Source organism: Lithobates pipiens, unplaced genomic scaffold (assembly GCF_037356315.1).
Source record: "Lithobates pipiens isolate NorthernLeopardFrog02 unplaced genomic scaffold, aLitPip1_a1.2 Scaffold_22, whole genome shotgun sequence".
Classification (NCBI taxonomy): domain Eukaryota; kingdom Metazoa; phylum Chordata; class Amphibia; order Anura; family Ranidae; genus Lithobates; species Lithobates pipiens.
The window spans coordinates 165,989,948-166,017,113 of record NW_027507784.1 but is presented as its reverse complement, the minus strand read 5'-3'; the positions used below and the strand labels follow the sequence as shown (position 1 = coordinate 166,017,113).

Here is a 27,166-nt window from a genome sequence, read left to right as displayed (position 1 = left end):
GAAGTGTGCTAGATCCCCCCCCCCCCCCCTCCCCTACTTCAGAACCTTTGCAAGGGGAACAGTGGGCTCGGGATGAGGTGTTGCCCTCAGTTGAACAGGAGGAAATACAAACTGATGATTCCTCTGTGGAGGAAAACAATGGTAGATGAACCTTTCAGGCTCACAATCTGAGAAATTGCTGATACAAACTCTTACGGAGATGGTTCATTCCACTTTCATGCTGCCCCTAACGCAGTCTCCTGAAAGCTCGGTTTCTTCCTTGGGTTCCTTAAAACCTTCTCAGCCTTTGCATGCGTTTTCATGCATTACTAGAACAGCTGATGGGATCACCCGGATAAGCATTTTCTCCCTCCTAAGAGATTTTCAATTCTCTTCTCCTGGAGGAGAAATTCTCCAAAAAATGGAAAGTACCAGCCGTTGACACTGTGATTTCCAGTGTGAATAAAAGCATAACTTGTCTTATAGACCATGCACAAATGCTTATTAATCCAACTGATAAAAAGTTGGAATCCCTGTTAAAATCCCACTTTTTTTTTTCTTGTCAGGTGGTGTTACTTAACCTGCAGTCGCTGCAATAGGCTTCTGTCAATCCCTAAAGGACCAATTTAAACAGGCCCTTAGAGAGGTTCCTGCACAACAAGCTCTGGAATTAGCTGAACTACCAAAAGCATTATGCTTTGCCAAAGATGCTATTAAAGATTCTATTCACCAGGCCTCCCACCTTACGCTTTTGCTTGTGCATATACGTAGAATCCTGTGGTTAAATTGGTCAGCTGAAGCACCATGAAAAAACCTCCTAATTGGGCTCCCTTTTCATGGGGAGCGGCTATTTGGAAAAGACTTGGACAAATATATCCAAACAATTTTTTTTTACTTTGGATTCTCTTTATTTTTTTCCACTGTACAAAAATTTCATTAAAAACAGATTATATACACGGCAGTTAACTTTATCCACTATACAAATTCACACTTTCTGTTTTAATTTAACCCACATTCTATTACCCCCCCTCTTCTCCCAGCCCATCCCTCCCTCCCCTAGTGTCCCTCTTTTTCTGGGTTGATCTTTATTATCTCTAGGCTAATTTCCAAACCTGTATTCCATGGTTTTTAAGCTGCCTTGTACTTTATTTGCCTTTTTTCCTCTACTACTATTGCTGATCAGGTGGATACCCTTTTTCATTCAGCCACGGCCTCCATATTTTCTCAAACCCTATAAGGTTTCCTCTACGTATATATACAATTTTCTCCTTCCATATTAAATCATTGATAACCTGGGTCCATTCACTCACAAGAGGTGCGCTCTCGGACTGCCATTTCTGTGCTATCAGTTTCCGCGCTTGAAATAAGCAACGTATAACTGCAAGCGTAGTACTTTTCTGTTCGCCCGGCATTTTCCTGTATCCTAGTATACAGGTTTTAGGGTCCAGGTCCAGCTTGATCCCAAATGTTTTGTTTATAATTTCTACTGTTCCTTCCCAATATCGAAACAGCTTTGGGCACCTCCACATCATATGTAGAAGGTCCCCATAGCCTCGGCATCTAGGGCAGTTGGCGTCCGTCCGTCCTTCCAAACAAGAACAGCCTCTTGGGAGTGTAATAGGCCCTGTATATCAGCATCAGGTGTGACACTTTCTGTGATGGGGAGACCGATAATAGAGGCCCCAGTTCCAGTATTCTCTTCCACTGTTCCTCTGTGATCTCTCCTACGTCCTCTTCCCACTTCTTCTTTTGCTTGGCTAAGCCAGGTTCTATTTTAAGACCCCTGCCTAGTAACCCATAAAGGGTAGATATAACTCCCCTAGATTTATCTATTTTAATTATCTCCTGGGATAAGGATATATTGTCCCACTCAGGGATCTGTGGACCAAACTGCGCTTTCAGAGCGTGCCGGAGCTGTAGATATCGAAAGAATGTCTGTTGCGATAGGTCATATTCCCTTTTTAGGTCCGTAAATATTTTCAAAATTCTACCGTCGTAAATTTGACCCAGCCTAACTATTCCTTTCTTCTCCCATGTGTTAATTCTCCCAATTTAACAATATTTCCTGCAAGTTCTTGTTATCCCACAGGGGCGTGTATTCTGACCAACCTGTACATCCCAACATCTTTTTTACCGTTCTCCATACTTTACTCAGCATATTTATTATGGGGTCCTTGCGCTGAAAAGAACTTGCTTCCAGTGCATCCACCAGTATTTTATGTGGGGCTCCTATCAGCATTGCTCTGCCATTTGGATTGCCCTCCCCCCTCCTGATCACATCCCACCAGATGTTGCAGCTGCGCTGCTAAATAATAATTCCTAGGGTTGGGCACGGCTAATCCCCCTACCCCCCCCCCCCCCCCTGTCCATTGGCTGTTGTAGCGCCTGGAGTCGAATTCTCGCCTGTCCCCTTTTCCAAATTAACTCCCGAAAGAGTTTCAAACTTTTTAAACCATTTTTTCCCTATCCAAACCGGGGCATTGTGCAAAACATACAACAATTGTGGCAGCCATATCATCTTTATCAGGCTACAACGACCCGCTACCGACAAGGGAAGTCGACTCCAGGCGTCACAGCTTCGCTTAAATTTACCCAATAGCGGAACCATATTTTTATCAACATACTGCTCTAAATTTGCTGTTAAATATATACCAGGATATTTCATTGAGTCTACCACTTCTAATTGCGGTATCTCAGTCGCGCTCACTGCGGCTGGGATGTCTACTTGGAGCAGCTCTGACTTTCCCCCAGTTTATTGTCAAACCCGTGAATCCTCAAGTCTTCTACAAGTTTAATTGCCTTCGCCAGAGATTGACCAGTATCCCCTAGAAAGAGGAGAACATCATCTGCATAAAGTGCGATTCTTTCCTCTCTACCCTCTTCCCTTTGAAAACCAGATATCTCAGGATCTGACCTAATGGCGATCGCCAACGGCTCCATTGCAATAGCAAAGAGCAGCGGGGAAAGAGGACACCCCTGCCTTGTCCCTCTGCTCATCTCTATTCTTTCAGATTGTTCTTTGTTTATTCTTACTTTTGCACTAGGGTCACTGTACATCATTTTAATCCATCCGATGACCGCGGGGCCGACCCCCACACCCCTCCAGGACACGCCATAAATACCCCCACTCTAGACTGTCAAAAGCCTTTGTCATGTCCAAAGATGGGATGTCCCTCGAGCCCGCGTTCATCGGAGGGGTCTGAATGTTTAGAAATGCCCTTCTTATATTCATACTGGTTGATCGTCCGGCAATAAAACCTGTCTGATCTATATGTATCAGCCTATTAATGACTTTATTTAACCTATTTGACAGTACCTTCGCTAGAATTTTAGCATCAGAACATAAAAGTGATATCGGCCTATACGAAGCTACCTCTTGAGGATCTTTTCCTTCTTTAGGTATTACAATAATGGTCGCCTCCATCATAGATGCGGGCAGTTTCCCCTCTACCTTTGCCCCTTTCAAGGTCCTAAGTAGCTCTGGGAGTAAAATTTCACTATATTTCTTGTATAGTTCCACCGGTAGGCCATCTGGCCCAGGGGACTTTTGGTTAGCCATACCAGTCACTGCCTGCTGTATCTCACTAAGGGTTATAGGGGCTTCCAGATCATCCCTCTCCTCTTGAGTGAGGGTTGGGAGTTTCACTTTCTCCAAGAATGCGCCCATATCTTCTTCGTTCCTCTGGCCTCGAGTTCTATATAGTTCCTCATAGAAAACCCTGAAGGTTTCTACAATCTCCTTTTCACTTGTGAGAACTGTCCCATTCATGGACTTAATCGCTGGGATTATAGCTGAGGGGGAATTAGTTTTTACTAACTGGGCCAATGTTCTCCCAACACTCTCTCCCTCCCCAAAATAGCGTTGCTTCTGAAATAGTCGCTTATTTTCTTCCCTTTTAATAATTGCCGACCTATACCCATGCTGTTTATTTAACCATATTCTTTGTTTTTCATAGGTAGGATCCTGAACATAATTCTCCTCTGCCTCTATTACTTCCTTCCTGATTTTCCCCTCCCAGCTCCTAGATTTCTGTTTGATTTTAGCCACCTGGTGGATCAGAATACCTCTAATATATGCTTTTAGTGTATCCCATGTTGTATTAGTTGGAGCGGTATCTATATTGAATACTAAAAACTCTTTTAATCTTTTTGGGATTTCTTCTACATCCTTCATTAGTTCAAGCCAGAATGGACTTATTCTCCATCCCCCTGGTATTTTTCTTTTTTCCCCTGTACTCAATACTATTTTCAAGAATGAGTGGTCCGATATTCCCCTAGGCAGATACTCTATATTTCTTACATCTTGCAGCGCTTCCTCATTGCCCAGGGCCAGGTCTATTCTGGATAGTGTTGAATGCGAACTTGAAAAACAAGAGTATTGCCTTACATTCATATTCCTCACCCTCCACATATCCAGCAGTCCTACTTCCTTCAGGAAGTGACTTAGTCTTGTTGACCCCGTCTCTCCCAATTGAAGTTTAGTGGGGAATCTATCAGCCCCTCTATCAAGCACTTCATTAAAATCCCCCAAAATTATAACCGGTACATCCTCCTTGTCTGCCAAAAAGTCCATTAGTCTATACACCACCTCCATCTTAAACGGGGGCGGTACATAGACACACGCTAGGACATATGGTTTATCCTCCCAAACACAATATAGAAAGATATAACGACCCAGTTCGTCAATACTGGCCTGTCTGCAGACGAATCTCACCCCTGTTCCTATCATCACGCACACTCCCCTCGAGTAGGATGTGTGAGTGGAGTGGTATTGATTTTGGTACCTCCTATTTTTGAATTGGGGTATGGTTAATTTTGTAAATTTGTCTCCTGCAGACAGGCCAGACCGATCGCATGCCTATCCAGCATAGAAAAAACTGCTGCTCGTTTAATCGGGCTCCCCAAGCCTCTTATATTCCAAGAGGCAACATTAAGTATCTTATTCAGCATATGATGGCAAAAAAAATAAAGAAGGGGGTGAAAATTCAAATTTTGTGAAAAATATCCTATAATATCTCATTCTACCCGTGTTCCCCCCCATATCCACCTAGTTTACAAAATCCCTGCAGGTGTGTCATCTTTATAGTAGTAGCTTCCAATTGAGCTACTGTTTGTGTGCAAAATATACAGTGTACAACCTTCAACCTTCCGTAATCCTCCTATATTCAAAATTTTTTGACCCCTTCTACCTTCTCTCCCTTTCCAACCCCCCCTCCCTCCCTATCCCCCCAACCCGCCACCTATCTAGGCACTCCCTTAAGGGGGTATACATGGCCCACTCACACTCCTCCCTTCACTTCCCCACACTTATTACACTCTTCTTCCACCATAGGGGAGACAAACACCACAAGTAGAATAAAACAGAAATAAAGAAGAAAAAGTGAAACCTTAATCCCTATCTCCCCTACTATCATTGTTTCATACCTCATTTAAATCTCCCTCAACTCTCTCCCCGTGCTCCAAAGAAGATATTCAAAAAAAAAAAACCCCCAGTTCCCCCCCTCAATGCATCTATAATGACTCCTTATTAGCCTCCAGCCATAAGGTTACATCTCCCGGGGAGTCAAACAACCGTATTCCCCCCAGTGTCGCTATTCGCAAGCGCGCTGGGTATAAAAGGGCATATGTAATCTTATGGGATCTTAAGGTACGTTTTAACCTCTAAAAATTCGGCCCTACGCCTCTGCAGTTCTGGTGAATAATCTGAATAAAAGGAGATCTTCACACCATCATACATAACACTCCCCATATCCCTAGCCTTACGCATCAACATCACTTTGTCATTATAATTAAAAAATTTCAAGATCATTGGTCTAGGACGGCCCCCAGGAGGTGGGGCTTTAAAAGGAACCCGATGGGCCCTTTCTATTGAGAAAAAAGGTGAAAAATTTTCTCTGCCAAATAGTTCTATAAACCATGACTAAAAATTTTATAGGGTCAGGGCCTTCACTTCTCTCAGGCAGTCCCAGCATCCTTATATTGTCTCTTCGAAGTCTATTTTCTATTTCATCCATTCTGGCGGTTTGGCTAGTTAGTTGTTTTCTCATACTGTTAACCTCTTGATGTAGTGGGTGTAAAACATCTTCCATTTGACTTATCCTTGTTTCTAATACTGCCGTTCTTTCCGCTGCGTTATGCATGTCCTGTCTGATCAATAGTAACTCCTCCTTCATACATTTAAATTGACCACATAATTCTCCCAACGAGTTTTTACATGCATTAACAGCTTGAAGGACCTCTCTTAATGTTGGGTCCTCCTCAACAGGGGGGTTACCTTTAGCACCCACTTCGGTCTTACTTTGGGTTGTCCCTTGATGTTTGCTTACATTCTTTAAGCCGGGTACTGCTGCAGTTTTTGAGCCTGAGTGACCTTGGCTTTTTCTGTCCACTAATCCCCCCCTGTTGTGTTTTTACTTCTATAGGCTGGGCCTGTTGTTCCGTTTGCTCTCCCTTTATTGGAGACTGACCCGGCATACGGTATACCGTTCTAATTTTGCTGCAGCTGATCGTGCTACCTGAGCATTCTTTTCTTTTGAGGAGCGGAGATGTTGTGTCCCTTCATTCTCCTCCAGTGCCTGATCCTCTCCTCGCCGCCTTGACATCTTTGCTCAGGATTGCTGTAAAAAGTGTAGGCCTGATCAAAAAAAAAAAAAAAAAAGCAGCGCGGCCAAAGAATAAATGGAGGTAGTAATAGAGTAATAGCTCAAAGCAGCTTAAAGGTAAAAAGAGGGGGGAAGGGGGAGGTGAATCCCTGTGCTGGGTTAACCGAGTGTGTATAGACCAGTCAGTTTTCCTTCAGTGAGAGCGTGCGTCAAATGTCTTGTTATAAATAATTATACCGCACTTGCGGAGCATTTATAAAACATTTAACCTTTAAGCAGCTGTCCTTTCAGGGTTCTTTTGCCCGGATAGCGAGACACTGATATTCACACAGTCTCTGTTCCTCCCTGTCAGGGTTACCAAAATATTAACCAGCCTAGGATATCCTTTAAGAACTTCCTTAATGCACAGCTTATTTCCACTTTAAAAGAGCAAATATTTTCCTGCCAAAAGCACTTTGTGTCTGGGATGAATACATAAATAATGCTTACTCCAATCCTGGTCCCTGCTCACTGCTCAGCGCTCTGCTTTCTGTCCGGTCTCCCCACCTCCGCTTCACATACCTCGGGAGCCTTCTAGCTTCCTCCGGGCTCAGCCGCCGGGGCGTCTCTCAAGGCGATATTCAACTCGCCGCTATCCGTGCCGTGTCTCGCTATACTCTCGCGGTCTTCACGCTACTCTCCGGCAGTCCTCGGCGGCCTTCGGCGTAGCTCGGTAATCTCCGGTAATTTCCGGGTGGACTCGGGTACCTTCGGGAATCTCCGACCTCAGCGAGTTCTCCGGAGCTCCTCGAGCATTCACATAGGGCCGCTTCGCCACTCTGCCTTCCCAGCCAGGGTACACTAGACGTCAGAGCACAGGGAGAGAATCCGCCGGCGAGTCATTCACCTCACATCACCTCGCCTTCTCCAAACACACCTTCCACATCCGGCCACTCCCCCCACACATTTCCTTGTTCATCCAAACAATTTCTAGTGGGAAAAGTACTCTTTTGCCAGTCAAAAGAAAGTATAAACGCCCTTCATTTAAACTGGTTCTTTCCCCTGCACCAGGGGCTTCCACCTCCAGGCAATGGCGAAAACCTCAGGTTCAGACCCAGGCTCAAAAGTCCTGGGGTCGGAAACCTGAAAAGCAGAATCTTAAAGCCTCATCATGAAGAGGCAACCCCCTTCACCAAGGTGGGGGGGGGGGGGGACTTCTACAGCTTTCAGAAGTCTGGCAAGAGGAAATTCGGGACAGATGGATCATCTCCACGGTAACGCTGGGGTACAAGCTGAAGTTTCGGGACTTTCTACCATTTCCTGAGGTCAAGCATTCCCAAAGATCCAGAGAAAAGACCATCTCTGTTTCAGATCCCCACAAAAGAGCAAGGTCTGGGGTTTTATTCAAATCTTTTTAGGGCACCAAAACCAAATGGAGACGTCCGACCCATTCTAGATCTAAAAAATCTAAATCAATTCCTGAAGATCCGCTCCTTTTGCATGGAGACAATCAGGTCAGTAGTTTCTATCCTAGGAGGAGAACTTCTGGCATAAATTGACATCAGGGATGCATATCTGCATGTCCCTATATTTCCCGCTCACCAAAAGTTTCTGTGGTTCGAGGTAGAACAGCAGTATTTCCTGTTTGTAGCCCTGCACTTCGGGCTAGCCACAGCACCCCAAGTCTTCACCAAAGTGCTGACCCCATCTCTAGCCAGGTTAAGAGCACATGGCATAACAGTTGTAGCGTACCTAGATGATCTATTGCTAATAGACGAGTTGGTGACTTGTTTGGAGACGTTTGGGTTGGATTCTCAACCTAGAGAAATCTTCCTTAAAAAAGGCTGGAGTACTTGGGTCTGACCATAGACACAGCCCCGAAAAAGGTGTTCTTGCCTTAGGCAAAAATCAACTCCATAAGAGAGCTGGTGTGGATGGTCAGGTCAAACGGTGAACCCTCGATTCGCCTTTGCATGAGGTTGCTAGGGAACCAATGTTGGCTTCATTCAAAGCAGTTCCCTATGCCCCATTCCATTCAAGACTGTTGCAAAGTCTTGTTGCTGTCCGTTATGGGATTGTCCTGTAAGGATTTAATCTGACAATGCCACAGCTGTGGCCTATATCAATCGCCAAGGGGGCACCAAAAGTCTCAGCGCAGAGAGAGGTGAACCATATCCTAACTTGAGCAGAAAGGAATGTTCCATGCCTATCGGCAGTCTTCATTCCAGGAGTAGAGAATTGGCAGGCGGACGCCAGCAGTTATTCCCAGGGGAATGGTCTCTTCACTCCGACATATTTCGGACTGTTTGCCAAAGAGGAGGGACTCCGGACATAGATCTTCTAGCATCCAGGTTCAAGCTGAAGTTAGTCAACTTTATGTCCAGAACAAAGAGTCCACTCGCATGCGGAATGGATGTGTTGGTGACCCCTTGGGATCAGTTCTCACTGAGCTATGCTTTCCCCCCTATTCAGTTGCTACCTCGACTTCTTTGCAGGATCAAGCTGGAAAGAAAGCCGGTAATTCTGGTGGCATCAGCATGGCTCAGACGATCATGGTTTGCAGAAATCATAAAGATGGCAGTGGAGGGCCCATGGTCCCTCCCACTACGGCCAGATCTGCTCTCACAGGGACCGATATTCCATCCTACCTTTACGGTCTCTAAATTTAACTATTTAGAGACTATTTAGCTATTCTGAAGCTATGGAAATCCACATTCTGAAGAAACATGGGCTCTCCGGGTCAGTTATCTCTACTCTGATTAATGCAAGGAAGCCAGCTTCCAGAACTATATATTATAGAGTGTTTCCTGGTGTGAATCCAAGGGTTGGCACCCTTGGAGATGTATCATAGGCAGAATTCTTGCCTTTCTACAATTAGGGTTAGTAATTAAATTGGGTACTATTAAAGGCCAAGTCTCAGCTTTATCGGTCTTATTTCAAAGACCACTTGTTACACATTCTTTAGTCTGGGGTTTTATGCAAAGGGTGATGCGGGTTAATCCACCAATCAAACCTCCCTTGAACCCTTGGGACTTGAACTTGGTTTTGTCTGTGTTACAAAAATAGCCATTTGAACCGATACACCATATTCCCCTAGTCCTTCTGACAAGGAAGTTGGTATTTTTGGTTGCTGTATCCTCAGCAAGGAGGGTTTCGGAATTGGCTACTCTTTCTTGCAAAGAGCCATATTTGAATTTTCATGAGGACAGCGTGATGCTACGCCCTTGTCCAGACTTTTTGCCAAATGTGGTTTCAGGTTTTCACCTGAACCAAGATATTATCCTGCCATCGTTTTTTACAAAACCGTGTTCCAGGGAAGAAAAGTCACTACATTGTCTTTATACGGTGAGAGCAGTGAAAATATATTTAAAGGCAACTGCTCAGATTCATAAGACTGTCTTATTTATTCTGCCAGAGGATCCTAAGAAAGGACAGGCAGTGTCGAAATCCACTGTCGCTAAGTGGATTTGTCAAGTTTTATAATTCAAACCAATGATTTAAGGAGTAAGATTCCCCCTTTTCAAATTAAGGCGCACTCCTACCAGGGTGGTTAGTGCTTCTTGGGCAGTGCGTCATCAGGCCTCCATGGCTCCGATCTGTAGGGCCACAACTTGGTCTTCAGTGCATACATTCACAAAATGTTATCAGGTGGATGTAAGGTATAAGGATATCGCCTTTGGGCGCAGTGTGCTGCAGGCAGCAGTATAGGTCCTCAAGTCTGGGGGTACCCTCCGGGTTGTCTCCCTCCCCTCAAGTAGCATTGCTATGGGATGTCCCATTAAGTAATTAAGGCTCTGTGTCCCATGATGTATGATAAAGGTAATAGGATTTTTAGAACTGCTTAAAAAATCCTTTTCTTAGAGTACATCATTGGACTCAGAGGTCCCTCCCCTCTTTTTGGGATTTAAGTATATTGCTTTGCTACAAAAAACTGATGTGCTCCTGGAAGGAGGAGGGGTTATATAGGGAGTGAACTTCCTGGATTGGGTATACCAGTGTCCATTCCCTGAAGGTGGCCTATAACCCATTAAGTAATTACTTAAGGCTCTGTGTCCCTTGATGTATGCCAAGAGAAGAATTTTACAGGTAAGCTGTTATAAAAAATCCTATTTTTTTTTCTTCTTCTTTTGCCACAGCTATTGCCGACAGATATTGTGTGAAACAGTGAGGACAGCAAGACTAACCCCAATCTCTGCACGTCTACAAGAACTAGAAGGGAGAGTAGACCAGCATGTTATTCCTAAAGAGGTATGTGATGGCCCAAAAAGTCTCTGCCAAACATATCCTTTTCCAGTTTTTGCAATATAGAATATTCAACACAATATAGAAAAAACATTGAGTACAAATAAGAAACAAATCTGTACAATGAACAGAATACCAATATATCTTAAAGTGAGAGAGAAAATAAACTGAAACTGGAATCTGCAGCTAAACCTGAAGGGTGTCATGGCAGCCAAATGTGAACAAAATATATACAATAGTAACCAGTTGGTGAATACAAATAAAATGGGAAGGTAAAGAAGCATTTAAAATTTGATGGTGCAAAGTGGGGTAGAGTGACACAGTATACCAATATAAAAACGCAGACTGCAACAAGTGGCATAGTTTGGCACTTCAGTCTTGGATCCTTTGGTTCTTATCCTGACCAGGATACTATCTGCAGATACTATATGGAGTTTGCATGTTCTCCCTGTGCTCTCGTGGGTTTCTTCTAGGTACCCTATTTTTCTCCTGCACTCCAAAGACCTGCTTGGTTCCCAAGATGGCTGCCTCGCCACCTATGCGCAATCCTTAGGAAGAAAAGCACTATGGGAAAAAAAGTTTGGGCTGCACCTGTTAAATCCCGTACTTCTCCATCAGCTGCCACTCCCTCCTCATTATCACCTGCCAAAATGATAGCCAGTAATTTCTCTGTTTTACACAGAAAATGCAGCTTCTCCCATATAAAATGACAAAAGCAGATATTCTCCAAGGATAAATAGTGTAACAAATGTATTGTTTTATTGTATTTTCTGTTTCATTCTTGTGTAGATCAAAGATGTCTCATAAAAGAAAAAAACACTTTTTTTTTTTTTTTATATTCTATTTTTTTATTTGGAAATAACTTTTTAATGTGTTGAATCTGAAACATCATTTTAGTGTCATTTTTAAATTGGATACATTTTAGAAATTTTTTTTTTTACAGTAAATCTACGTTTTAAAAATGGCACTGGTCAAAACGGTCACAAATCTTATTGTGTAGAGATTACATAGAAAATAAGACTAACTTTGCAAGACCATATTACAAAAAGAAAGGGAACCTAGTTTATCTCCCTTATAACCCCCACCCCCCCCCCCCCCCCCCCCCCCCAAAAAAAAATTTTTTATTACTGTCTTCTTAAGTAATGGCAGTTATCAAATAAACAGGCCCGTGGTGGAAGTGTAAAAATTACTCTGATCCATAAGGATTACCATAAAGCCAGCACACAAGCATTTCATATTCATGTTCATATAATAGTGCTGAATATAAGAAATGGCAGCCATTGGTGGGATGAGAAATCCTGAAAATAAATGTACCGGTGTCAGCTTGTTAGTAGCAACAGCTTGTGAATCAGATTAACAGATCTGAGCTTAAAGGCCATGCAGTATTTTTCATTGATTATGCACCTACTGTATGTCTCCTATCATGCTGATATGCAGACTATAAAAATCTCATGAACAGAAATGGTCACGAACAAATGCTAAATATAGAATAAAACAGACGATAATGGGATGAGAAATTGTGCAAATGAAAAGATACTTTCTTTTGAATAAAATTTCAATATTGAGACATGCACAAATAATTCTATAAAGTATTAGCTGAGTTTATAAATAACATCGGTGAATGAGTGATCCTGTTTAACCACTTTAAGACTGCACTGTTTCACTCTCTTCCTGCCCAGGCCATTGTTCAGTTTTCAGTGTTTCAGTACTGTCAAACCTTGAATGACAGTTAATCAGTCATGCAACACTGTACCCAAATTACATTTTATCATTCTTTTTGAGGCCAATAGAGCTTTCTTTTTGGTGGAAAAATGATTGAAAATTTGGAGGGAAAAATGTTTGTTTCCGGGAAAACTTGGCAAATTTTTCTTCATAAATTTTGTGCCAAAATATGTTCTACATTTCTTTGGTGGAAACAAATCGGTGTATGTTTAGTCGGTTCAGGGGACATGATTGCCAGGGGAGACCCATCTTCTGATCCTCTGAGGTACAGGGATCCTTAAGCAGAAGCAGTGAATGCTCTGATGACTCAATGGGGTCACTGCACCCTTATCTATGCCTTTCCCCCTCTGAAACTTATTCCTGCTAGACAGGATCTTGGTGGGAGAATTCTGGTTATCCTAATTGCTCCAGATTGACCTGGTAGGATCACAATAGATTATCTGGACATTCTGTCTTGAGGGCTGATTTTTACCATACTGCATCACAGTCACTTCTTTAAGAGATTAACGCCACTGCTTTTGAAGGCATTGCTGCTGAAACCCAGGTTCTGAGAAATAGAGGCATCTCTGAATCAGTGAATGCTACAATATTAAAAACTTGGAATTCCTATAATTGGACATGGAAGGCATACTTTATTTGGTGCCAACCCTCAGCGTTTCTCTATGGGACACATCCTCTCCTTCCTTTTAAATGTGACTGTGACAGACCTAGCTGGGACAGAGACTTTTAGAGAGGACTGAATGTATGCCTGGGGACCCCTGAGGTGGTGTTACTTTGGATTCAGGTCAATGTCCCCCCAAGACACACAGACTCTGGGAACCCTGTATATGTCATATTAGAAATAATGGCTGATTCATAAGGCTGGGACAAATACTGTTAGGAGATGCTGATGTTAACTCCACCCACCTGTCTGTTGTCTGCTATAATGTAAATTAGTCTAGTATGACTGGTCACAGCTTCTAAGAGTCTTTCATCCATTGTTGTGCTAATTAACCCTGCAATTGTATGAAGGCGTTCTGTGTGGAGTTGTATGATTAATATATATTGTAGTTAGGGAGTCACATCAGCTGCTTTAAGGGATTAGTTAATTAGCTCATGCTAATTTATGTATCTGGTTACAGGTTTATTGTTAGAGTAATATGAGCAGGAGGTAGGAACCTCCTCGTTAACTGTATATAAGACTTGTATTCTTGTTCTAATAAACTGTCTGATGTTTTAACCTACACTGAGCTACTAGTAGGGAATGGGAAAGTTAAGGGGTCTTTGGATTGTGTGGTACCGGACAGAGGAGCAATACGGCGAACAGACTCATATAGAGCACGGGGGCCAGTCAGTGTCTAAACCTGATTTGGGCTCTCAGAGCCATCAAAGGTCAGGTTTTTACCCTTTCTATCTTGTTTTCAGAGACGTCTGGGCTCTTCCCCTTGCTTCAGACCTTTTGTACGGCGGGTACAGACCGATCTCGCTGTTGAACACTGATCTTAAACTATTCACCAAAATTTTAGCAACCCGGCTGGCCCGTCACAGTCCCTGGTTCATCTAGATCAGGTGGGCTTCATCCCTACGAGTGAAGCTAGAGACAGCACAACTAAAGTGTTGAACTTAATTCACATTGCAAACCAGACTCGCACACCTTCCGTTTTCTTAAACACAGACGCAGAAAAAGCCTTTGATAGGGTTAACTGGCAATATATGTTCACCGTTCTCCGACATATATAGGATTGGGTGAAAAAATTATTGGATGGATTGCCCAAATAAATACTACCCCAACGGCACAAATTAAATGAATGGGATCTTATCGGACCCCCTCCTAATTAAAAACGGAACTAGGCAGGGCTGCCCATTGTCCCCCCTTTTTTTTTTACCCTCTCCTTAGAGCCTTTCTTATGCAAAATTAGGAACAATCCTGGTAGCGGGGGATGCCCAATACAAGGTCTCTGCATATGCGGACGACTTGATGTTTTCCCTCTCAAACCTGGTAATATCCCTCCCAAACGTCCTCCGGGAATTTGAGGAGTACGGGCGGATCTCTAATCTTAAAATTAACTACACTAAATTGGAGACCATGGGGGTAGCACTTCTGCAAGCAGCCATGCAAGCACTCCATTCCAGTTTCAATTTTAAATGGACATCCACGGCATTGGCATACCTGGGGACCTCTGTCCCAGCAAATTTAAATCACGTCTTTAAACTTGACTTCCCTCCCCTACTGGCTAGAACCCGGACCCATTTAGGTCCATCCTGGAATAAGGGCCTTCACTCCTGGTTTGGCAGATGTAACCTTATTAAGATGTGCATCTTACCCAAATTCTTATATTTACTGCAAGCACTGCCCATCCTGGTCCCCACATTGTTCTTTAGACGAGTGCATGGTCTGTTCACTAGCTTCATTTGGGCACATAAAAAACCGAGACTAGCCCGGACCTTACTCTCCCTACCCAAACTTCACGGCGGCCTCGCTGTCCCGGATGTAAAGAAATACTATCAAGCGGTGCTTTTCGGTAGAATTAGACTGGTGCCGACACCAGGATCTGAAGTTGTGGATCCATCTAGAACAAGCCCAGATGCAGGTGCCGCTACAGGGTGCTACCTGGTGCTATGCACATCTCCCAACAAACATGAAAAGACATCCCCTGATAGGGATGACACTCCGGGTGGGGTCACAGTTCTGCTCAGCAGGGTCACTATCCACACCTAATTCTCCGCTCGATCCTATTATGGGGAACCCGCAATTCCCTCCGGGGTTGGACCCCCGAATTATGAAAGCTATGTCCAATAGAAATCGCACACAAGCACCACACTTACGGACAAATAGAGACGCTATGTACTACGACGGGCCCTTACAAACTAGCTTTTTGGACTGCAGTCCAACTTGGACACTTCCTCAGAGCTCTCCAGTCCCCACAGCGATTTGATGAACCATTGACTGCCTTTGAGGAATATTGCTCTGGGAATGGGGCACTTCCGAGAACGTTGTCCACGATGTACAACCTGACCTTCCTGAAAAAATGGGGGAGGGAGTTGAACTGCACATTTACTCCGAGCCAGACTCAACGTATTGTAACATTTGCCCTAAAATCCACCATTTGTACGAAAATACAAGAAACTAAATACAAGCTCCTGACGAGGTGGTACCTAACCCCTCAAGTTCCTTCTATCCAAACACCTCAGCGCTTTGCTGGAGATGTAGGCAGGAGCAGGCCACATTGTTGCATATATTTTGGTCCTGTTCGAAGCTGTCTTACTTCTGGTCTACAGTCAGGACCATTATCCAAAAATTCACGGAGTACAATGTCCCCGTCGATCCGGCCTTTTTTCTCCTACATGTAAATACCATGTCTACTAAAAAGTACAAAAAATCTATTCTATGTCACCTAGTAAATGCTGCCAGAGCCTGTATACCGCTCCAATGGAAAAGCCGAGCCCCACCATCGGTGGCGTCCTGGATTCATAGGGTGGAGGACGTTAGTAAACTGGAAGACCTGGTGCTCACTGGGAGGCAACAACAGAAAAAATAAAAAAAAAACATGGGCACTCTGGCACCAGTTCATCTTCTCACCTGAAGGTGCATCTCTAAGGACCTTGTAATGTAGTCGGCATTCTGGACTACATATAAGACGAGGCAGTCCTGAATCAACCAGAACCTTCTCCCCCCCTTAAGTGTTCCTTTCCCCATTCCTGATGGCCTCTGACCTCGGGCACTGGGTTTTTGCCGGGGTAATGGGGTTTTGATGAGAGGGGTAGAGAAGAATTGGGCTCTTAGTATACTTCTGGCTTCTTAATGAAGATTTTCTGCTCAAATAGGCAGTGGTAACCAGACAATGGATCGAGCTAGATCTTCCATAGACTCATGTTAAGTATGCAATGTGTACCTGCCTCTCCCTCGATCTCTAACAAACTCACTATGCACTTCCCTTCCTTCCTCCCCATGTATCCCACTTGTATGTCTTATGTTATGTCCACGCCCATGTTGGCCATTGTTTTAAATAAATAAAATGTATATTTGAAAAAAAAGAAAAACAAACAACTTAAATATTTTAACTAGGGTAGGGGGAGTAAAAATTAAAAAAAATAATGTGGTTGCATAAGTATGCACACCCTCTTATAGCTGGGTATGTAGCTGTGTTCAGAATTAAGCAATCACAATCAAACTCAAGTTAAATAGGAGTCAGTGCACACCCGCCTTCATTTAAAGTGGCTCTGATTAACCCCAAATAAAGTTCAGCTGTTTTAGTAGGTCTTTCCTGACATTTTCTTAGTCGCATCCTACAGCAAAAGCCATGGTCTGCAAAGAGCTTCCAAAGCATTAGAGGGATCTCTTTGTTAAAAGGTATCAGTCAGGAGAAGGGAACAAAATAATTTCCAAGGCATTAGATATAGCATGGGACACAGTGAAGACAGTCCTTATCAAGTGGAGAAAATATGGCACAACAGTGACATTATCAAGAACTGGACTTCCCTCCAAAATTGATGAAAAGACTAGAAGAAAACTGGTCAGGGAGGCTGCCAAGAGGCCTACAGCAATATTAAAGGAGCTGCAGGAATATCTGGCAAGTACTGGCTGTGTGGCACATGTGGCAACAATCTTCCATATTCTTCATATGTCTGGGCTATGGGGTAGAGTGGCAAGACGGAAGCCTTTTCTTACGAAGAAAAAAAAAAACCAAACAGCTAAATTTTGCAAAAACGCATCTGAAGTCTCCCAAAAGCATGTTGGAAAATGTGTTATGGTCTGATGAAACCAAGGTGACCTTTTTGGCTATAATTCCAAAAGATATATTTGGCAAAAAAACAACACTGAACATCACCAAAAGAACCCACCGTGAAGCATGGTAGTGGCAGCATCATGCTTTGGGGTTGTTTTTCTTCAGCTGGAACAGGGGTCTTAGTTGAGGTAGAGGGAATTGTGAACAGTTTCAAATACCAGTCAATATTGGCACAAAACCTTTAGGCTTCTGCTAGAAAGCTGAACATGAAGAGGAACTTCATCTTTCAGCATGACAATGACCCAAAGCGTACATCGAAATCAACAAAGGAAGGGCTTCACCAGAAGATTCGTTTTGGAATGGCCCAGCCAGTGCCCAGACCTGAATCCGAATTGAAAATCTGTGGGGTGATCTCAAGAGGGTTGTGCACAGGAGATGCCCTTGCAATCTGACAGATTTGGAGTGTTTTTGCAAATAAGAATGGGCAAATATTGCCAAGTCAAGATGTGGCATGCTGATAGACTCCTACCCAAAAGGACAGAGTGCTGCAATAAAATCAAAAGGTTCTTAAAAAAAGTATTAGTTTAACAACTTCCTCCCCAAGTACGTCATATGGCGTCTTTAAATTTCAGTGGGAATATCTGAATGATGCCTGCAGTTACAGGCATTATTCAGATATCCTTGCTTTCTCCCGCCGCCATCCGGTGCTTCTCAGGGCTCTCCCGTGCCATCGGAGACCCGAAGAAAGAATCGGCCGCCGCTGGATGACGGCCGTAGAGATTTCCGGTGACAGTCATCTCTATGACCAGCGGAGACCTGGGCGCGACGTTATGCTGTCACGTCCGTGCCACGGTTGTAAACAAAGCCGCAATCATGGCTGGTAAGCATGAGATCTTGTGCTTTCCAGCCTGGAGGAGAGATGTGGTTGATCATAAAGAGGACCATCTCTCCATAAAAAGGGGCCTGTCACGAACGATTCCTATTACAAGGGATGTTTACATTCCTTGTAATAAGAATAAAAGTGATCCAAAAAGAAATGTAAAAGAAACGTAATTTTTTTTTTTAAATACCACTGTCCCCAGTAGCTCGCGCTCAGAAGCGATCACACACCTTAGTCCCGCCCACATATGTAAACGCCATTCAAACCACACATGTGAGGAATCACCGCGTATGCTAGCAACAATTCTAGCACTAGACCTACTCTGTAATACTGAACCTATAACATGTAAAAAAAATTTAAAGCGTCACCTATGGAGATTTTTAAGTATTGTAGTTTGGCCTCATTCCATGAGTGTGTGCAATTTTAAAGTGTGACATGTTGGGTAACATCATCTTTCACATTATATAAAAAAATTGGGCTAACTTTACTGTTTTTTATTTATTTTATTTTTTATTTATTTATTTTTTTTCCCCCAAAAAATTGTTTGAAAAATTGTTGCGCAAAAATACCGTGCAAGATAAAGTTGCCATTTTAAACCCTAGGGTGTCTGCTCAAAAAAAAAAAAAAAAAGATAGAGATATATATAATGTTGGGGAGTTCTCAGTAACTTTTTCTAGCAAAAAAATTAAGATTTTTACATGTAGGAGAGGAGTGCCAGAATAGGCCCGGTATGGAAGTGGTTAAGGGTTATGCAACATTATTATTATTATTTATTATTATTCATTTTTTTTTTTCTTCACCTAAAAGATTTCAGTTTGTTTTTCAACTGAGTTGTACAATTTATAGGTCACTTTAAAGGTGGAAAAATCGGGGGCGTGGCCAAGATGTCGGCGTGAGCAGACGTGCTTCCTGGAGCTCTGCTAGAGACCGATCCTGCTTTATCCTTATACCCGTGCTGTTAGCCGCTGGTTGCCTGTCTGCCCCCCCCCCTATGCCGTCCCGTTCCTCGGCAGGACACAAAGGAGGTAGGAGGATTCGGTTTCCCCCCGCAGAGTCGGCGCTAGACGCTCCGGAGACACGTGGAGCGGGAGGCTCATGCGGTCATTCCAACATGGCTACGCAGACCGCGCCGGCGGAGACAGATACATCGCCTCTCCCGGGCATTCCCGAGGCGATGGCTGCTATAGCGGCATGCCAGACGGCGCTGACGGGGAAGATGGAGGCTGTGCAGACGGAGGTTGGCCTGATAAGACAAGACCTGGATAAGATCCGCGCAAGGCTGGGAGTAGCAGAGCAGCGAGTAGGCCAGGCGGAGGATGTGCTGGCGGAACACTCGGTGGCGATCCGGACCTTGCAGAACAAGGTGAGGACCCTTGAATTTCGTGCGGAGGATGCCGAGAACCGCAGCAGGCGGAACAACCTGCGGATAGTTGGCCCGGCGAAGGGGGGCGGAGGGGCAGAACCCCACGGTATTTGTGGAAGACCTTCTTCGTTCCCTATTCCCGGGGGCGCAGCTGTCCCCGCACTTCACGGTGGAAAGAGCTCACCGGGTCCCTCCACAGAGGGGCCCGGCTGGGAGCCCCCCGCGCACCCTGATCCTACGCTTGCTGAACTTTAGAGACCGTGATGAGGTGCTCAGAACGGCGAGGCTGTTGGAGGTCAAGTATCAGAACTCCAGGCTGCTAGTGTTTGATTACACCATGGAGACCCAGAAACAGCGAAGAGATGCTGCCTTTTGGTTGGAGACACTACCTGGCTGAATAGCTAGCTAACCTCCTCCTGGCTGGTGGGTCAGATAGGGTTAATTTGCCTTTGCCTTTTCTTTTTTTTGAGCTGGGGAAGCTAAATACGGTTTCTGGTGGGGGATCCTCTGGTACTATTCCCAGCCTGGTGACTATTCAGAGGGGGGTGGCTTGGGCACGGGGCCCTGGCCTTTGTTCTGCCATGGTTATTTTGGGGTTTTGGATTTTTTATTTTTATTTTTTTTTCCATTTTCTTTTTTCCTGTTTCGGTGACTTTCCAATGGATGGGCCCCGGACATGGGGTATAGCTGGCACTTCACCCCCCGCTATCATCATCACCTTTGTCAGGCTGGGAACCTGTGAACTGTTAGCTCGTCCCGGCCTAACCATGTGCACCCGGAATAATTGGCCGTAAAGTCTCTGCATAGGACTTTGCCATGTGCAGTAGTAGTACACCCATGTTACAAGGACTGCTGTTCTCTAGCAACTCTTAAGGGGGGGCTAAATGCGCCTGTGGCAGTTTGTATAGTGGTCTCTCCCTCTGTGTGTTTGAGGTGAGGGGGGGCTGTGTCCTCCTGACGGTCTGGTGCACACCTACCTGAGTAAGTTGCTCACAAGGACTTAGGGGTTATATGCAGGACTCCACTGTTGGGGGACCGCGGGGTGGGGGAGGTCGGCCATTGCTGATCAGTTATGGTTCTGGTTTTGTTTAGTTCTAGTTTTTTTATTTTTTATTTTTTTTCACGGTTTATTGACACAAGTGCAATCCTATTTTGGGAGGTGGAGTCTGGGCTCAAGGCTTAGCCTTAAGAATCAGGTGACTATATCCTGGGACACATTCCCCTCAGTTGACAGGTATGGCTGAATTTTCTGTTCTCTCCTTGAACGTGAGGGGTCTGAACTCTGCAGTCAAGCGCTCGTTGGTGTTTAATTTTATACAAAGATACTCTCCCCATAACTGTATCCTTCAGGAGACGCATTTGGTGGGCTCCCGAGTGCTTGGCCTCAGAAGAGCGTGGGTTGGCTAACACTATCATGCCACCTACTCGAGTTATTCTAGGGGGGTGAGTGTCCTTATTCACAGATCCCTCGCGTTCCAGCTTCATGAGTTAAAAATGGATCCAGGGGGTAGGTTTGTTCTGTATGCTGCCATCGCAAATGTGGACTATGTCCTGGTGGGTATATACTTGCCTCCCCCTGCGGATACTGACCTTTTGTTTATCATTATGAACTTGGTTATAAGGTATGGTGTAGAGAATGTTCTGTTGATAGGGGATTATAACATGGCCCTGTGCCTGGAGCTGGATAGGCTCCACCGGTCTTCCCGTGGGGCGCCGGGTCTGAGACGTTGGGCCGATACTTTTGGGTTGATGGTCTGGCGCCACTTTCACCCCTCTGGCAGAGAGTTTACTTGCCATTCCTCCACGTTTCGCACCTTCTCCCGTATAGACCTGGGGTACGTCTCGCAGGCTATGCTGTAGCGAGTGGCGAACGTGCGGATTCTGCCCAGGAGGTTGTCTGATCACGCTCCCTTTCTCCTTGGGGTATCCCTTGGGCTCCCTTTGCGGAGGGGACTGTGGAGGCTGTTGGGGTATTGGATATCAGACATTGGGGTTCAGGAGGACATGCCGGAGGCCCTGTGTCGCTACTGGTTGGATAATGCGGACTCTACTGAACCCCTGGTGGTCTGGGATGCGTTTAAGGGCTGGCTGAGGGGTGAATACATTTCCCGAATTGTCAGGTGTCGCAAACGGTCTGTGCGGTTGCTGGAAGACTTAGAGGGGACGTTGAGAGAAAAGGAGAGTAGACACGTAGCGGACCCCACCCCCTAGCTATCAGGAATGGCAGATGGTACTTAGGGCGGTCGAGCTGCACAGGATAGACATGACTAAGAAGTCTATGCTGGGCACTGCTCAGAAAATCTTTGAGTATGGGGATAAAAATGGGAGGCTGCTCTCATGGTTAGCCCGGGGAAATTCTACCAGCGCCCATATTGGCAGGGTCCGAGACGAGGGGGGGGACCCCTATCACAGACCCGGAAGAGATCCCGACTAGGTTTGTGTGCTATTATAGCGCCTTATATTCCACTAGGGTAGACTACGATGACTCTGCTCTGCTGGCCTTCCTGCACGGGGTGGAACTTTCTGCCCTATCCCGGGGGGCAGTGGACCACCTGGAGTGGGACATATCGTTGGAGGAGGTTCAGGTGGCAATGGCCCAAATGCAGGTGGGGAAGTCCCCGGGGGCGGATGGTATTCCCGTAGAATTTTATTCCACTTATCAGGAGATGGTTGCCCCTAAGCTAGTATCTTTGTTTGCCCAGTCTCTGGAGAAGGGGTTGCTCCCTGATTCCATGTCAGAGGCGATTATTGTGTTGGTGCCCAAGCCAGGTAAGGATACAGAAGACTGTGCGTCCTATCGTCCAATATCCTTGATTAATGTCGACGCCAAATTGCTGGCAAAGGTGTTTTGCGATTCGGCTGGCGCAGGTCCTGGAGGAGCTTGTCCATGTTTACCAGACGGAGTTTATGCCTGGTAAGGGCACCAACATTAATCTACGGCGTCTGTTCCTTAATTTGTCTATCCCCCCATGACAATGCTGGGACCAGGGTCATTGTCTCACTAGATGCCGAAAAGGCATTTGACTCAGTGGAATGGGGATACCTATGGGCGGTATTGCGCAGATATGGGTTTGGTCCCCATTTCCTGAGTTGGCAGCAGCTCCTTTATAGGTGACCCAGAGCTCGGTTGCGGATTAATGGTAGGCTATCGGAGGGACTTCAGTTGGAAAGGGGTACCCGCCAGGGCTGCCCCCTCTCTCCCTCATTATTTGCGCTGGAGCCTCTGGCGGTAGCCCTGAGGGCGTCCGACGGTAGAGGGGTTGAGAATTGGCTCCCTTGAGGAGAAGGTGTCGCTCTACGCCGATGATGCCCTGCTCTACTTGAAGGACGCGGACTCCTCATTACGAGCGGCACTGGATATTTTTAACGAGTTTTTGATCATTTTTCTGGGGTCAGCATAAACTGGACCAAATCTGTCCTCTTTCCTCTGGACCTGGGGTCGAGAGCGGCTGCAGTGGATACCCAACTCCAGTGGGTCAATGAATTTAAGTATCTCGGAGTGGTGGTGGGCAGTGACCCGTCGACCTACTACGACCTTAACTTAAGGCCTGTCCTCCTTCAGCTGAAGGCTAGATGTGCCTCCTGGGGGAAGCTTCCTCTGAATTTGTTGGGTCGCATCAACCTGTTGAAAATGGGGTTCCTCCCCAAATTCATCTATCTATTCAGGAACTCCCCCATTTTGATCCCGGGCGTATTTTTTGCTGATCTTTAGGGTCTAACTTTAGGGTCTAACTTTAGGGTCTATTACTGGGCAGCGATCCTCGTGTTGGTCCATTGGTGGTTTGCCCGTTCTAGGACAAACGCCGCTTTCTGCACTGAGGCAGCTGGAGTAGGTTTTTGGACGACCTTGGCAATTTAGTCTACAGAGGGCCTGGCGCACGCCCTGGGCTTCCACTGCCGACTAGGACGACACTTAGGGTGTGGGGGTTGGCCAGGAGACGTTTTTTTAGGCCAGGAGTCTGGTCACCCGGGCAGCCGCTGTGGGGGAACCCTGTGTTCCCGCACTTTCGGACTGTTTCTGACCCGATGGTGTGGGTGCGCTACGGGGTGAAGACGGCAGGAGACATTATCGTGGATGGAAGATTGGGGTCGTATGGGAAACTTGCCACCAAATTTCAATTACCCGGGTGGATGTACTTCCGCTACCACCAACTACAACATGCAGCCAGGGCGCAGCTGCCAGAAGTCACGTGCCTCTCCATGGACCCCGTGGAGGAGCTATTGACCCAGGACCAACTCTCCAAGCCTCTCTCGTCCTTATACATCTCGCTAATTAGTATGGACTCTCCTAAGATGGAGAAATTGTGGGAGGCCTGGAAGAGGGATATTCCATCCCTGGCAAGGGAGGATTGGAATGACTGCTTTGAGGATAGCCTAGGCCTGGTGATTTCATCTAGGGATAAAGTAATACAGACCAAGTTTCTACATAGTTTACCCCACAGCGGCTGCACAGACTATACCAGCAAAGAGACTCTGCCTGTACCAGGTGCAAAACGGATATGGGAACATTCTTTCATATGTTCTGGAGCTGCCCGGCTGTGGCAGGCTTCTGGAATGACGTGTTTGACACCATTGATGAGCATCTTGGCTTGTCCCTACCCCGGCCCCCGGAGCTGGCTCTCCTTGGCATTCAGGAGGAGGACCAGCGGTCTCGCTACTCCAAACTCCTGGTGGCGTTTTTGCTTTATTATGCCAAGAAGGCCATTCTCCTTCGCTGGACTTCTGCTTCCCTCCCGTCGGTGGCTTTGTGGGATGACATCATTAATAAGGCCCTACCATTATACAAAATTACATGTATAAGCAGGACGTGTCCTAAGAATTTTGACGGCATATGGCTGCCCTGGACGGGAGGAGATAGAGAGGGTATATAGAAACCAGAGCTGCCACTGCTGGATCCGTAGGGAATGGTTTCCCTCCCATCCCCCCCTTCCCCCTCTCCCTTTTCTTTCCCTTGTCATGCTCCTCCTTTTGTTTTCCTTCTCCCTTTGTCTTCCCCTTTCCTACCCGCTCCCCCCCCCTCTTCCCCCCCCCCCCCCCCCCCTGCAGGGTCTGATGGGGGGGGTACAGTGGTTACTTTGTTACATTGACTGCTCTGCGGTATCTGGATGTCCACTGGCCTCATCTGGTTAATGACGGAAAAGTTTGTACAAAAATCTTGTATTACACGTGGTGTATACTGTATTCCTATTCCTTTTCTTGCTGTACGTTTTAACACTGTTTTTTCTGGATTGTAACCTGTGTGTCAATTATCAGCAAAGCGAACTTTATTCACCGTGGAAAAAGCTCTGAAATTATTTCTTTGTCTCATTTTTTACATCACAGAAACCTGACATTTTGACGGGTGTAGATGTGATAGCTTTCACACAAACCAAATATACACTTTTTGGGATATATATATTTTTTTTTTTCCAAAGACGTAGCAGAATACATTATGGCCTCATTTTTATGAAGAAATTTCATTTTACTGGATATACTTTTGATAACCAAAGGTAGAATAATATATTGTGCTTTTTTTTTGTTTATTTTTTTTCAAAATGTTTGGTCTCTTTTTTTAATTAATTTTTTTTTTTTTGTTTATATAATAAAAAACCCAGTGATGATTAAATATCACCAAAAGAGAACTCAATTTGTGTAAATGAAATGATAAAAATTGAATTTGTGTACAGTGTTGCATGACCACGCAATTGACAGTTAAATTAGCACAGTGCTGAATAGCAATAAATTCCCTGATCATGAAGGGGGGTAAAACCTTCCAGAGGTCAAGTGGTTAACTGACCCATTCGAAAGGCCAAGTTTTACATTTCAATGGCCACTAGAGTGCACTTATAATCGTAAGTATCGAACCCAATACAGTGGGATCTTGGCTTGCGAGTAACGCGGTTTACAAGCATTTTGCAATGCAAGCTATTTTCAAAAAACATTCTTGAGCCGCTTTGCGAGTGTTCTCATAGGACAAGCTGGATTCAAGCCACGGTGGGCGCATGGTGATGCTCGGAAACACTCAGTTTCTGAGTTTCTCCGCCGCCCCTACACCTCTGGCCACATGCAGTACTGCATAGACAATCCGTTTCACAGCCACTGCTTATGAGTTTCCATTATTTCCTATGGGGAAACTCTTTGATATACGAGTGCTTTGGAGTCCAAGCATTCTTCTGGAACAAATTATGCTCGTAATCCTAGCTATTACTGTACAAGGTTAAAAACAGAATGTTGCAGAGATGTAGATATCTGAACATTTGTTAAGAAACAATACGGTATCAAAACGTAATGTAAAAACAGTATGAACTTCTAAAGCAGGGGTCTCAAACTGGCGGCCCTCCAGCTGTTGGGAAACTAAAAGTCCCATGAGGCATTGCAAGGCTGACAGTTACACGCATGACTACCACAGGCAGAGGCATGATGGGACTTGTAGTTTTGCAAAAGCTGGAAGGCTGCCAGTTTGAGACCCCTGTTCTAAAGTATTGGAATTCTAGAAGGTCAATTAAATATATAAACATGAAGATTAACTCAAACGGCCCATGCTTGGACCAGCACTTAAAGTGCCACAACTCTTTCCCATCTGACACCTTCCATATCCTTGCTTAGTTTCTCAGTTTTTCTTCTTTTATTGTTTTACCTAAAAACTTCATGCCATACTTTGGTATCCGGATTGGAAAGGAGTTTTATTTATATACATTATACACTGTGGCCTGGTTAGAAGATCAAAAACAAAGGTCATTTGTATTAAACCCAAACCAAAATCAGCAGTATTCATTATGCAACATCATTATACTATCATTCTAAGCGTTGCATTAAAAAAAAAAAAAAATTCACCACTTTTCTATTTTTTGCAGACACTTGTTCTTTATGCTCTTGGTGTTGTTCTCCAAGACAACACGACCTGGCCATCTTCATACAGGTATGCACTTTTGACATTCCTATTATACCTTTTTTTTTTTTTTTTTTTTTTTTTTTTTTTTTTTTTTTCCTCCTTTGTTTTATGTTATATTGACAGCGTTCTCCAGGTGCACTAATAAGACCTGGTGTAATATATTATGCACACATGGGTCAAATGTAATTTTAATGTTCATGGTGTTGCTGCTTACCTCACTGCTTTCAGATGGGGTGTATTGGTTTATATGGAGATAACCTGCAGTTGAGCATGGAGTAAGGTGTGTGTGTGTGTGTGTGTATATATATAGATAGATAGAGAGATAGAGATATATATATATACACACACACCCCCTTACCCACAGTTGGTCCCAAGGAAGGCAAAAGACCCTAATAAAGCATGTTCCAATTCACTCTAATGGGGAGGAAAAACTGTCCTTCCCGATTCCCCGTGAGGAAATCGCATAGTCCCAGGACCAACTTCCCCTGTCATTACTACCTTCAAATATTAATAACTAGTTATATTTTGTGCATTTAGAAATGCATTGGGCTCTTTTTTTTTTTTTGCAATAATCTTATGTTCTGAGTTGGCCAGAACCTGTTTTTGAGGGAGTTTATTCTACATTTTTACACCTCTTACTGTGAAGAGGCCTTTCCTTATGTTAAAGTTAAATCTCTTTTCCTCCATATGTAAAAGTGGTCCCTTGTCGTCTTTAATGACCTGAAATTAAATAACTCCACCAAGTTCATTATGGACCACTCATGTATTTGTACATGTTGATCATATCTCCCCTTAATTTCCTTGGAGAATAAATTTGGTTAC

At 44.7% G+C, this 27,166-nt stretch overlaps 1 protein-coding gene across 1 annotated transcript in view; it reads left to right on the top strand.

Moving 5' to 3' along the window:
- Positions 1-27,166, top strand: part of CYP20A1 (cytochrome P450 family 20 subfamily A member 1) — a 120,432-nt gene that overhangs the window by 67,857 nt on the left and 25,409 nt on the right. The window contains exons 10-11 of the mRNA XM_077448571.1: positions 10,697-10,808; positions 26,307-26,371. Of these exons, the coding sequence (XP_077304697.1) occupies positions 10,697-10,808; positions 26,307-26,371 (177 nt within the window). The remainder of the gene's footprint in view (positions 1-10,696; positions 10,809-26,306; positions 26,372-27,166) is intronic.